Source organism: Mytilus trossulus, chromosome 9, assembly GCF_036588685.1.
Source record: "Mytilus trossulus isolate FHL-02 chromosome 9, PNRI_Mtr1.1.1.hap1, whole genome shotgun sequence".
In the NCBI taxonomy this organism is placed as follows: Eukaryota; Metazoa; Mollusca; class Bivalvia; order Mytilida; family Mytilidae; genus Mytilus; species Mytilus trossulus.
The window spans coordinates 15,778,878-15,794,076 of record NC_086381.1 but is presented as its reverse complement, the minus strand read 5'-3'; the positions used below and the strand labels follow the sequence as shown (position 1 = coordinate 15,794,076).

Here is a 15,199-nt window from a genome sequence, read left to right as displayed (position 1 = left end):
TCGAGCAGGTTTAAAAAGACATTGTATATTATAATACAGATTATATTTTGTAGGTTATAGTGACCAAATGAACCAAGTAACATCTTACCTTGATCTATCCAGCACTTACGGCAGTTCTAAGAAAATGGCAGATGAGCTCGTGGACTGGAAAACAGGTAATCTTACAGAGAAATTATTCAGCCATGCAGATTTAATCATTCCGACCGCATGTACATATTCAATCTGTCGTTCCGCGAGGTTTTTCATGTTAATACATTTGTTGCTTACTACTAGATAATACGTTTGAATTGTTGGACTGGTGATTCCAGATTCTTATTCAATCTAATTAAAATCCGATCTCTCATCGCTCCCGTTTTCTGATATGTCGCGTGGGAGCTCCCATGCGACATATCAGAAAACGGGAGCGATGAGAGATTTTTTTTTTAAATTAGATTGGTTCGTATTTAGATGGACATTTTTGCGCTTTCGTATATTTTCAGTCATGACTATCGTTTGTTTATATGTATTGATTTGATAATTTAATGCTTCTCTTTGATTGTTGTTTTTTTAGTGTAAAATTAAAGCGTTGACCGAATCATAGTTTGTATGAAAAGAGATATGAAAAGAGGAAGCGCTCGATACTAAAACAATTCACACGTTATAAGCTGTGACAACTCAAATATGATCATTATAGCCAATCAACAGTACACGTGGAGGTATTAAAAATCACTAACAAGAAATATTTGGAGAAAAAGAGATAAATATTATGTAGATAGTTGACCACAGTTAAATTCTACAAAATTCTATATTGTACAGGAAAATTGTTCCAGGGTGCTGGTGGTCTGTTGCCCGATGGTGAAGGGGAATGCATAGAAGGGACACGGTGCTTCAAAGCAGGTAAATTAAAAAGAATTTAAACAAAAGTAACAAAAATAAATTCATATGTTTAAAATGAAAATGTCATCAGTATTGATCTTTATCTTTTTTATACATCAATAGAGAAACAGAAATTAAATAACAATCGAATCCATTTTAAAATTAAAATGCTCTTTAAATGCTCATTACCAATATTTGTTATATTTCAAAAGTTCTTGAAGACAAAAAATACCCTCTTTGAGAAAAAAGCCTACACTGTAATGTTCATTTTCTCAGGAGATATAAGGCATACTGAAGTACCAATGTTAAATGCCATTCACACTATGTTCATGCGTGAACACAATAGAATTGTAGGGATACTGAAAAAGATAAATCCACACCACGACGGACCAAGATTATACAATGAAGCAAGAAAAATACTAATTGGAGTATACCAACATATCGTATACAAAGAATTTATACCAAAACTATTAGGAACAACATTAGCACGTTATCACGGACTTCTCCCAACAACGTACGGACATAAGACACATTACAACCAAAATACAAACGGAGGAACGTATAATGGATTTGCAGGTGCCGCTTTTCGAATAGGACACACATTTGTTGGAAAATTTGTGGGAACTCTTGATGCTTACTATAGAATAAAGGAACAAGAAGTACCATTACAAGGCGAGTTTTTCAACCCAAGGACAATACGTTCTACAGCAGCATTTAGTGTGGATAAAATCTCAAACTGGATGGTAGAAAAGTTTTCTGGGCAATCCGATCGTTTTGTATCATCAGCCGTCAGAAACCATCTTTTCGAGACAAAACCTGGCAATGGATTCGATTTAAGGTAACAAATTGTTTTTAATTCATATTCTATTTTGATAGACGAAAGGCTAGTTTGGCGTACCAAATTATAAGATTGGTATATTTAATGACTTGTTTATAATTGTATTGATTTAGTTCTTTTAATTTAACATTAAAAGAACTAAATCAATACAATTAAAAGAAAACTAACAAATGAATGAAATAAGGTAAAGACAACAAATTAAATGTACAACATAGTTCTATTATTGAGATGATATCTTGCTGTATTTGTGAACTTGTTTTCTTTTGTCAAAGATTTGAATTTTTCATCTGATGAAATGTATTAAGCTGGGGTCACACATTCACGATCTTTACTGCAGTCCTTGACAGGACCATTCTCGATTAAAATTTGTCAAAAGTCTGAAAAAGATCCTGTAGATCGTGGATGGAAATTCAAACTTTAATTCAAATTTGTAAAACAAATAATTCTAATCACGACAACAATCAGATATTGTTCAGGATATAATCCCGTTCTCAATCCGCTTCTAATCCAATTTGTATCTTTCGCCAGGTAAAATTCGACCGAGTCTGTTACGACTGCGTCCAGATTCTACCGAATATAATCCGACAGAGATCAGACAGTGACCAGACAGTGAATTGACGCTGAAGGAAGTTATCCGTTCGAAAACTGTCGACATAATCGGAATCAGCAGGTACTGTCGGAACGTAATCCTATAACGATCCGCTCTATCACATTGCAAGCAGCTTTATCTGGTCTTAGTCGTATTGTATTCTGTAATAAAATCAACGGTACCAATTTTGTTGCACCAGATGCGCATTTCTACAAATCGTGTCTCTTCAGTGAAGCTCGTGGCCAAGATATTTGAAATCCAAAGCTTATATAAAAGATGATGAGCTAGAATCCAAAAGGTCCAAAAAGTATAGTCAAATTCGTGAAAGGAATCAGAGCTTTGCATGAGGGAGATACATTCCTTAATTTATAATAATTTCTAATATTTTGTAACAGCAAATTTTAATAACACAATAAATCCGTATTTTCATGCCACGAAGTACTGGCTACTGGGCTGGTGATACCCTCGGGGACTTATTGTCGGGACTCTGACGTGGGTATTATTGACGAATTTCGTATTAATAACGGGACTGTTCCGGAACGGTTTCGGCAAAAACGGGTCGCAATTGACAAGATCTGGATGCAATCTAGACTCGATCGGCAGAAAAACAGCAATGAAAATTTTCTCCGGATCATTCCCGTTCCACAGGACACCGTCCAGAATACACAGATCATTGTAAGGATTTTGATCCGATACAGCAGAATATGTCACGACATAGGCACGATTATAATCCGACTAGACGAAATCGACTGAGTTTCCCCGAAAGTTACGGGACGCACCTAACTGTCGAGGTGCTTCGCCGAACTATTCGGACCCTTCCCGACACGTAGAAATCTGTTACGAACTTAAACGACTGCGTTAAGACAATGATAGGACATTCCAGATAATTGAAGATAGTAATCCGACTTTTTCTCTTTTCGTTTCGTATCGCTGTCTGATCTCAAACGGGGGCAATAATCGGCAATGTGTGAACCCCACATTAGGGAAAACACTTAACTACTTTTAACATTGTCAAACAAAATTCGGTGCGTTTGACTGCTTATACTTACATCCTTATGATTTTAGTGCACTAAATATACAGAGAGGTCGAGACCATGGCTTGCCTTCCTACAACAAATTTCGAAAGTTTTGTGGACTTCGACCCGCACTAACATTTGGATATACTATGCTTGGACTGCGAGACATGAGCTATGAATCAGCCGGTGCTCTGCAAAGAATGTATAGGTATTGTATTTGAATCATTACAAAGATTTATCAAAAGCCATTGGGTCATGAATTGTGTTTCAATAGTGAACTAAAGGGCCAGACAAACGCATATTTGTGACAGCACAATAAAAAAAGAGTGTGTGCAATTTCCGCATTTTTAAACTTTGCGAAAATAGTTTGATCACATTGGCATATAGGTACGTAATGGAATATATTGTGTAAACGTGTAATATAAGCGGGACGTTATACGAATAATTCCAACGTAAATGTTTTACATTTGTACTTGTTGAACATGTACTAGTATTTTAGAGTACCCAAGTAAACACAAGGTTGTACACAAATTTGTCATAGTCATAAATATTTGTACAGTTCAACAACAAATTTGGGGAGAAAAATGATACGTTGACGAACAAGATCTAGAACATTGCAATATGGAGAGGGAAGAAAGAAGTCTATCAAATCAATGACAACAATTTAATCTTAACGACTATTAACATTATGAAGAACGCTGCAGATATTTGTTTCTTTTATTTGAAGAGTGGTCATCGAAATCAACATTTTTTAAGAGATAACTGTCTTTAAAATATAACTTCTAAAATGAAATATAGAAACTCAATTTACTTTTATTTGGAAATCGCTTTGTACACAGATTTCGAAAAAAAAGACATGATACTATTTCATCAGTTTTGCCTGCATTTTTAACTTAATACATCAATGCTGTGGGAATATGGTTATAAAAAATAAGGAAATGTTGATTCCGTCCTTTTTAAAATGCATTACATTATTGAAAAATCATCTTTCTAACAGGCATCCAGACGACATAGATTTATTCACTGGAGGATTATCAGAAACCCCTGTTAAAGGCGGACTTGTCGGACCTACTTTTGGATGTCTCATTGCCTTGCAGTTTAAGTATTACAGAAATGGGGACAGATTTTTCTATGAAAATGCATTTTCAAATACGGGATTTAATAGTGGTAAGATATAAAACTCGTGACCTTTATGTTATCCTATTATAATCATTTCATAAGCTCATTTGTTTCAATGACAATTGGTCTCATGTACCAGATTATGTATGCTACTCAACGTACTTCTTTCGTCGTCTGTCGACCTTAACATAAAAAAGACATAGATAATTCCCACCTGTTCAACCTTTGTTGGTTTGGTAGATAGTACCGTGTCATCTAAAAAAAATAATGATATTTTGAATGGTTTCCCCCTTGTAACCGATAACATTCAAGCTGGTTATGAGTAATAAGGAGCATAATAACATACTTTAATTACAAAGTATGGTTAAACCGCAAATGTTCTATTAAACCAGTTATGATTTCTTAGAGCGTAGAATACTAAAGTGTATTTATGAAATTTCTTAAATCAAGGTCATGAATATATGTATGAAAATAAGAATATAATAACAAGGATATTTGGTATAATTACCAACAAGTCAACTATACACTGGAGTTCAAATGACAAGGGTGTGAGCACTCAAAGTAACCGTGCGGTCTTAGTCAATAGTAAGCTTTATATGTATGAACTAAGTGTTTTAACAAAAGAGCGACCCACATGCCCTTGTTTCTGAATTTTCCTGAACAATATGTTTATTCAGAGACAAATACCTATACATGTTTAACTTTAAATAATCTAAATGAATTATAGAAAATAATTTTCGAATCTTCTTAGTTTTTAACAGAACCATGTTTCAAGGCAAATATGGACATGTCAAATGAATAGAAGGGGGAAAATGTTCAGTGTTATTTGTTATTTCAGCACAACTAGGTGTCATCAAGAAGCAGACTATGTCATCATTGTATTGCCGTAATTTTAACTTTGCCCAAATTCAAGCAGATGCCTTTGTGTCTTCTCAATCTTCTACGTAAGTTACAACAACACATATCATAATACTCTATACACGAATCAATTAATACTTATATACTAGGTACTAGTATACTTATTCATAGATACCAGGATTAAAGTCGCGCGTTATCTCAACAAAAGACTTATCAGTGACACTTGAATTAAATCACTGGCGTCAACGTGATGATCGTAACTGCAGTTACGATCATCCCAATATGGCGGACAGAAATATAGGGATATTTTAGAAGGTTTATTCCTCTACTTTAACAGCTTATTTTCAGATTTGTATCTTTTCAAGAAACATCTTTATAAGCATTGCCATTGAAATATTTTTTCGGACAGAATTGAAAAACACAAGAAGAATGAAAATCGCGATTCAAAATATCACGATGATGATCGTAACTTTTATTTATTTTTATCAACGATGATCGTAACTTGTAATTAAGATGATCGAAACTGTCTGCTCCCACGAAGCATTTTCTGATAAATATGAACAAATAAAGCTGTCTTGTATGCAAAAAAAATGTACGTTATCAGCTGATAATGTGATGATAATAATGAACGATCACTGAGGGGAGGGTAAAGTCATATTTGTAAGTGCACAAATGGTAACGACTTCGAGAGATTTCTAATTTATCTAGTTCAATATTTAAATGCATTGGGGTTTAACAACTTTATATTGATTTCATATGTTTTATATAAATAAGGTATTGGACAGTTCATATTAATGACCAGTTTGTTAAAATTAAAAAAAAATATTAATTTTTCCCTACACTTTATAGGGACAATAGTACCTTTCGAGGATCTTGTATTTTTGGGGAATTCAGACTTTATAGTTTCTTTTTATCAACAGATTTACGATTTTTAAGGGAGAGGTTGAAAAAATAAAGCATTAACAAGTGAAATCATATCTGTTGAATAAAAAACATTAACAACAATGAAACCGTCAATAAAGAGAGCTACTATTTGATTTTTATTTGGGGGATGGGCTTAGTAGGATGAATAATTTTGTCCTGCATTTTTTATGTTGAACTCTCTATCCGTGTTTTTTTTTTAACTCTATTCGGTCCTGCTTTTTTTCATCCTGATTTTTTTTGCATAAATTGTCATCCTGCCTTTTTGTTTGGCCAAGATGTTTATCCGGCCTTTTTTCACTCAAATCTCCTGTCCTGCCCTTTTCCAAATTTCATCCCGCCTTATAAATATCAAATGGTAGATCCCTTATTGATATGTTTTGCTTAACACAACTTCTTCGACCAACTTCAATAGAACAAGTAATATACCGTATAAATGTGAGAATTTGTAGCTTGAAAAATCTAATATGAACGTGTATACCATCAATTTCAACTTTTCCAAATTTTATAGGCCACAGTAGTTCAGTGGCCTAGCCAGAGATTTAAAAAAGGGATTGGGGACTGGCTGTCTAAGAGTAGGCCCGCTACAGTCATGCTTCATAGATTCCCTATACAATCAACCAAATTTCCCACACAAAAAGGTGATGCGAGCACCTTGACCCTCCCTCGAAGTCCGCCTCTGTAGTCTATCAATTTTAAATAGTCATAGTTTGATTAGAAAAACCAAGACCAGGCAACAATTTAAAACCGATAGAAAGTCATCCAAATAATGTAACTTTATGCCCTCGTTTGCTTTAATCAGTGAAAGTTTTGGCCTGTATTTTTAAACTGTATCATGAGAATGATATTTATATCAACTTCATATCCACGTAAATCCATTTTGAATATTAACTAAATAACTTATAAGAAAATAATATTGAGGACATTTGCATTTGCAAGTCTGCTAATCCCCCTTATATCATTTCTTTTCAGAATAGCGATTTTCATTTATTCTTTGTTTGATTTTGAAATAATATTTCTTTTATCGTGACTGCTAAATAGGGTGTTCATTTAGCGGAAAGAAACATTCGCAATTTTGAGTTACGATCGTCTTTTTATAAAAACAAGTCAAAGTTACGATCATCTGTAGACGAAGTTACGATCATCATGGTGATTTTTTGAATCTCGATTTTCGTTCTTCTGGTTGTTTTTCTATAATTTATGAAAAACACGTTCAACGGCAATGCTTATAAAGATTTTTCTTGATATGAAACAAATCTGAAAATAAGCTGTTAAAGTAGAGAAATCAGCCTTCTAAAATATCCCTATATTTGTGTCCGCCATCTTGGGATGATCGTAATTGCAGTTACGATCATCACGTTGATGCCAATGTTAAATACAGTTTATAAAAAAAGACAACTGTAATACGGATTGAAGAGCAGAGGACACAAAATTCCGAAAGATTTTGCCAAATACAGCCAAATCATCTTTTTCTGCATGGGGTAAATAGTCCTTAGTTTTGTAAACAGTTAATGTTTTACCATGCCATTGATAATGCATGTCAACACTAATGGTGACGTCTATACGTAGTTTGTAGACTCAATATAAAAAGCACATTTATGTTAACAGAGAAGGTTGCGTACTGGTTAAAGTAACTTCTGGTTATAATAATAGCAAATAATGTGGTTAGTTCCCCGTAATTGTTATTTTCTATTGAATTAAAGCTGGTGGGCTGACAAATACAAGCGCATTCCAGATTATAGTGCATTTCAACCAAATTATATCTTGAAATATTAGAATAAGGAAAGCAAACGAAATTAATATTCTCTGCATCATTCTATTCAATTTTGAACTTAGACTAGTGCAGACATGAGCGCTTTCACCACTTTTGGATTCTTTTACAAATTGCAACTTAAATTGTTCAAAGTGAAAAAAAACCAAAAGAAAATTACGTTGAATATATGAACCTCTATGCAAAGATGATTAAGAGTATAAATGTTATTAATTATAGTATTCTTAATTTCAGCTGTAAACAATAGTAAGTATTTTAGTATAAATTACAACCAATGAAGAGCAAGAAAACACGAGTTCGAATTAATGATTCCATTGGTCAGGAACATATATATATATACTAGTATATGATCTTACATTGTTGGGTTGATGTTTAGACGAGTTGTATATATATATTGACTCAGACGTACTTATAAATATAATCATTTTCTGTGACTGTATCTTACATTAATTTGTAGGATCCTTTATTATAGATAATTGAGCTGATCTGTAACAATAACATCCCTTTGCCTTAAATATCATGTACTGTAGTACGACGCTAGATTAAAACTGACGAGGAAAGGTAACACACGGCCATCGAAAGCTTTATTATTGGGAAGCCCAGGTGGTCGTGTGGTCTAGTGGGACGGCTACAGTGCAGGCGATTTGGTGTCACGATATCTCAGTAGCATGGGTTCGAATCCCGGCGAGGAAGAACAAACAATTTGCGAAAGCAAATTTACAGATTTAACATTGTTGGGTTGATGTTTAGCCGAGTTGTATATATAGACAAATAGATATACTGTTCCCAGCATAAGTTAAGTATGATATGAAATGTTGTTAGTAGTAATATTATGGGAATACTATCAGTGTAAAAGGCATACTAAAACGTACAATATGTGCTATTATTCATAACTTAGTTAATATAAAAAAAGAAGATGTGGTATAATTGCCATTAGACAACTCTCAACAAGAGACTAAAATGACACAGAACTTAGGTCACCGTACGGCCTTCAACAATGAGCAAAGCCCATACCGCATAGTCAGCTATAAAAGTCCCCGAAATGATTATGTATAACAATTCAAATGAAAAAACTAACGGCTTTTTTTATATAAAAAATTAACGAAAAACAAATATGTAACACATCAACAAACGACAACCACTGAATTACAGACAGCCTTTTTAAACTTGCTCATCCCAACAACAAAACACATTAAGTACAGATTTGAGATTACTTGCAGTTACTGACAGCTAGTTCAAAGCCAAGTACAACACATAACAGATAAATCGTGCATATAAGACTAAAAGTATGTCTCTTTTCGTCTTGGTCATCATGTTTAGCTATTTGAAGAAATTTAACTACAAGACAATCAAACAAGTCTTTGGTGTAATGCAGTTGATTGGAACTTACATTGAATTTTATCAATTTTTGTGTAAATAGGTAGAGGAAAAGAAAGAAAACCAAAAAGAGAACACATATTCATGTTGTTTTCTGGATTTACCTTCACAAGGAACTAATTAATTCTGAATATTATAAACACATAAGATCATAAGACAGTATTAGTAAATAGAGGGAAAAATATGGTGAAATAAAGACATTGAGACATGATATGTGACATATAAAAGATTGATTATGTCCTAAAAGATTCTACATTAAAGTTATTTTTAAGTCTTTGGTTTCAAAGTTTCATTACTAATAATACTTATAATATAATTACATTGCCTGTAGTATAAGTCGATGGCACACTTATTTGGACTTATTGCATATGTGATAACTTTAATGGGTATACAAATCTTAAGGTACATGTATGTTTTGGATACATTTGTTTGTCTCTTTTGTGTTATGTCACTATCAATTCATTTGAGACACCTGAGTTTGAATAAACTGTTGGTATAATCTCCCTTTTAGCACATTCACATTTCATTTTGTTATTTTAGCACATATCGCCAAAGATGCAATTATCTTCCACAACTTGGAGAGAGAGAACTGTTAGCATGGAGGGATAATGCATATAGATACAGTAGATTCAATCGAAATGGATAAAAAGAAGGAGGAATTCAACGAACTACAAATGGGGATATGGATACATGTCTTACTGCATCATATATAACTGGTGTATATTAAACCTGTTTATGTTACGAGTCAATCTCTGTAAGCATATAAGGATAAGGAATAGTGATGGCCATGCAAATTCTCAGATTAATGCCATATTTACCAATTAAACCTAATAACAATAAAAATAAATTTGATTTGAACAAAATATATATTGTTGCCATGGTATCACACAGTCGTATAATTTCCCATTTGAAAATTGACAAAATGACAAACACTGGTATATTTTTTTGCAGTAATAATCAAATATTGATATGGATATATGTTTAACTATATTATATATTACTGGTTTATATTAAACCTTTCTGTATTAACGTTTATATTAAACCTGTCTGTATTAAAGTTTATATTAAACCTGCCATTATTTAAGTTTATATAAAACCTGCCATTAATTAAGTTTATATATTAAGGCCGCATTTATTTCTAACCAATATTTTGTAGTAAAAAACAATTGCATCGCTTAATAAGTCATTACTGACCCTGTTTGAACTTTGAATAATGCATTTACATGTTGTTGGTAAACAGACTTTTTTTGTAGAAACAAATACTTCGTTTAATCAGGTTGAAGTAAGATAAGAATGTAGCTTTTGTACTAACAAACGACAAACGAAAAACTGCAGACGCACTTTTATCGTATGCATAGTTTGTCAAAATTTATGTAAACTTTAAAAACGTATGTTTGAAAGAAATGATCAAAACCTGTGCGCGCTTAGCCGTTTGCATCGTTTGTGCTAGTAAGAAATGCACCCTATACCTGTCAAAAAAGGTGTATTGAAAATGATTGTGATGTACAAATTATATTCTCATTAGTATCAAATTAATTTCTTTTAAAGATATTGGTTCTAGTGGCTTATTTTTTATTTACCACCACACCTATCTGAAAGGTACTTGTTTAAAGTGTTTTTCCCACTAATGCTTGATCAAGCTTTGATTTTGTAAATTAGATGATACCAATAATAAGTCTGGAAAAAACCGATGCACTTGAATAAGATAATTAGATATTGTATAAATAGAATATTGACATCAGATTGAAACCATTATTTATTTCTCAACTTCATCAAAGATAGTTATATCCAATTAAAAACTGCATTACAACTGTATAATTGTCAACGACAAGTTATTTCATAATTTGCAATAATGATTACTCTCTAAATCTTTAATGTTAAAGAAGGCGTTCTAGGGTTAAAATTTAGATAAAAGGAGCTGATATTGCATGTTACCTGCTGAAATTGTTTGTTTCCTTCTGAATCCGAATAAATAACTAAATGAGTTTATTTTATAATTTGAAAAAAAACCCATATCGACATTTTAATCTTCAGGGGGGTCAGGTAAACGTAATAGGTTGATGTTAGTAAACTTTGTACTTAAAAATGTCAAAAGTAATGCAGTATTTTAATGAAACAATAAGTACAAACAAAGAAGTCAGTATTGATTCTTCCGCGAAAACTTTTAAAACCTGCGTTATTATTCTATAGTTGTATTAGTACTCATCCTGAATATAAAAATATACAAATGACGATTATGCAAACATTAATTAATTTTGCTGCATCTGAATAATTCGTCGAGTCTGCGCATAATAAAAAAATATGTTTGCACAAAGTTTATTTCAGATTTTTGAATGATTCGTTTATAATTAGGTGGAAATTCCATCTTCTTAATTTGATATGTTTAAAACTCCCATGTGTACTGCAAATTATTTGGAGATCAATTCATAACTCTTGTAATATATAAACCAACGTTACACAAACACACACACATACACAATTGTAGAATTAATTATCTAGTTACTACCACAATTTTTATATTAATAAAAATTGTAATTTTCATTGTTATATTTAAATGTTATATCAGTTTTACAAACCTAATCTTGAATTATATCAAAATTCTATCCTATTTTTTGGATTATTTTTTAGAAATTCAAATGTGACGTCACTTAGTGCGTTGATCTTTTCGGCTAACTCGGTTGTGATTTTTCATATGCTGGTTTAGATTGTTTTATGTGTACGATTGTATTCTGTAGTTTAATCACCACTACGGTGTTATCAAGTATATCTATCATATAGTCATTTTTATTAATATATTTTTGTAAAAGTATGAATAATTTTCAATGCTTAGTATGTTCTTATCCAAGGCAGATAACCGTAAACCGTAATAGCCACAACTTTTTTGAACTTTTGGTCCTCAATGCTTTTTAACTTTTTTGATCTGAGAGTCACTGATTAGTCTTGTGTAGACGAACGCGCGTCTTGCGTATTTAATTACAAACCTGGTACCTTTTGATAACTATAATTTGTGTGTTTCTCTGTCCTATATGTTCTCTATAAAAATGGGAGGTTTGACTAGCCACAAAACCAGGTTCAATCCAGCATTATGTCCTGTACCAAGTGAGGAACATGGCCATTGTTTTATTATAGTTCGTTTTTGTGTATGTTACTTTTTAGTGTTGTGTCGTAGTTCTCCTTTTATATTTGATGTGTTTCCCTCAGTTTTAGTTTGTGAGCCGGATTAGATTTTTTCCTCAATCGATTTATGAATTTCGAACAGCAGTATATGCTACTGTTGCCTTTATTTCTCTTTAAAAGCGCAATGTTTGCATTTCTAATTTATTTTATGTCGAACAAAGTATAAAAAAGAAGATGTGGTATGATTGCCAATAAGACAACTGTTCACAAGAGACCAAAAGGACACAGACATTAACAGCTATCGGTCACCGTACGGCCTTCAACAATAAGCTAAGCCCATACCGCATAGTCAGCTATACAAGTAAACTGTGTACTGTGAATAAACTGTTCTTTGACTTCATTCTTTATTTACAAGTCAAATCATCTAGAATTAGGTTATAAAAGTACTTTAGGTATTGAAAAGTAAGTACGATCAACCCATTTCTTGTGGTTTTAAAACATGCGTCTTTCATACAAATTAAAATCCGCCTTCTTATTTACCAAGCAAATTGAGCTTTTTTACAATTTGTATACCACATATTGGATTTTTTTTACAGTTAATGCACATTCATTTTATAATTTATAACTTAAAAGATTTTCTTTTTTCTTTTGCTAATATGAAAAATAAGTTCCCCTTTTTTCAAACACCTTGACCCGTATCTGAAATATGGCTGATTATCAAAAAATTAAATATATACGTCTAGAGCAAATATAACGAAATCTTAAGTCGGTCTAAAGTACATGCTTTTGACAACTCAAATTTATATATAAATAAATATATGATAGCTCGATCGTGGCATGGTATCCTATGGACACCCATTCTTGTTAATGCATTTCCTATCATGATTTTCTTGATAGAGGGTAGCTGCTCACAAGGAAGCTATTAAACCAAGAGTTCCAAATAGTGAAGTTAAAATCCTCCCTTCGTAAATTTTACGGACGCCATCACGAGTTGGTTGACCGTTATGGAATAACCGTTTCTCATATAATATCGGATATGTTCCTTACGTCGTAACTACAATCCCATTCCCTTTCATGAATGTGACCTACCGAATTATACTATTTACCGGATTTGTAATCACATAAGCAACACGACGGGTGCCACATGTGGAGCAGGATCTACTTACCCTTCTTGAGCACTTGAGATCACCCCTAGTTTTTGTTGGGGGTTCGTGTTGTTTATTCTTTAGTTTTCTATGTTGTTTCATGTGTACTATTGTTTTTCTGTTTGTCTTTTTCATTTTTAGTCATGGCGTTGTCAGTTTGTTTTAGATTTATGAGTTTGACTGTCCCTTTGGTATCTTTCGTCCCTCTTTTAATATCTATATTTTTTTCTATTTTTTCATTGCTGTCTTTTCATGCTTATGATGTTATGCGTTTATTATATAGCTGAGAATTTAAAGGTCATGGTGGTTTTCAACACAATATCTAACATAATTGTTTGATAAGATATAAAATACAGTATGTGAGTATGGAGTCATAGATTATGTCTCAGCTATTTGTGAACACTGGAGAATCAATACAGTGAAGGATAGAGTAATGTCCATTACATTGGCGTTGTTTCTTTTCTCTCAATATATTTATGACTTTCGAACACCTGTATACTACTGTTGCCTTTACAAACCGCTGGTTAATAGTCATAAATCGATTTAACTGAGAAAAATCTGAGTCTCATACAAAAAACAGACACTGGAAAGACATCAGCTATAAGAGGAACACAACGGAATAATGGTTTGTTTTGTTGATATGGTTTGGAACCATCAGTTGTTTTTCAATGGACAACATATTTTAAAGCTTGTTCAGATGTACAAAAATGTAAAATAGTTGTCATAAGGTCTTTTGACAAACGGACCGTGAAAATAGTATAAAATAAAGTGATGTGGTATGATTGCAACGAAACAAATATGTTTTGAACTATGATAAAAACCCATACCTAAGCGATATTTTGGTTCTTATTCGGAAAGGTAAACATAAATGTCTCAGTTTTGAACTATTGAGGTCCACTATAATAAAATTACCAGAGGGGTAATTACTAATGTTTCACAGTTTCATGTTGATGGAGAACTATTTCTGTACCGATGTCTGCTGTATATAGCGGACATATCATCAGACATTAAAAAATAACTATTGGCAGAAGTTACATATTTAGTTTTTAGATGTTTTGATGCAAATACGAACAGATGAATTAATGTTATCAAAATAAAAATAACGAACAGTAGGGCCTTTTAAGCATTTTTTTTCCTAAAAAAATCATTAAATCATCACATTTGTTAATGCATAAAAAAATCCTTACAGCAAAATCTCTCTTATGATAATTTTATAACTAATATCGCTCACATAACGTTACCAACTTCTATTTCATAGACTTAAATGTTAACAGAAATAGAAAATAATGCCCTTTAAAAATGTCTATTGAAGTTTTAAACAAACGAAATATTTGTATATTAAGGAAATGCATTAATGAAGTGTCTAATAGCTGTTAATGAAAACATATTAAATGTCAAAAAGTTGCTAAATCGTTCAATTATTATATTGAAATAGTTTTATCAACATAATATCATAAATTTGAATGTATGTTAATGAAATATTTAATGTATGTTAAAAAAAATATTGATTCAATAATATAAAGAATCCATTACAGCCCTAAAGGTTGACCTAAGAACAGCTGTGATATTGGAATCATATTGGAGTCCTATACA

General features: G+C 32.3%; 1 protein-coding gene across 1 annotated transcript in view; it reads left to right on the top strand.

Annotated features, from left to right (window-relative positions):
- The window catches only part of LOC134684327 (uncharacterized), an 85,530-nt gene that overhangs the window by 11,765 nt on the left and 58,566 nt on the right, over positions 1-15,199 (top strand). Inside the window, exons 7-12 of the mRNA XM_063543615.1 lie at positions 54-155; positions 796-876; positions 1,132-1,693; positions 3,348-3,506; positions 4,296-4,465; positions 5,256-5,361. Of these exons, the coding sequence (XP_063399685.1) occupies positions 54-155; positions 796-876; positions 1,132-1,693; positions 3,348-3,506; positions 4,296-4,465; positions 5,256-5,361 (1,180 nt within the window). The remainder of the gene's footprint in view (positions 1-53; positions 156-795; positions 877-1,131; positions 1,694-3,347; positions 3,507-4,295; positions 4,466-5,255; positions 5,362-15,199) is intronic.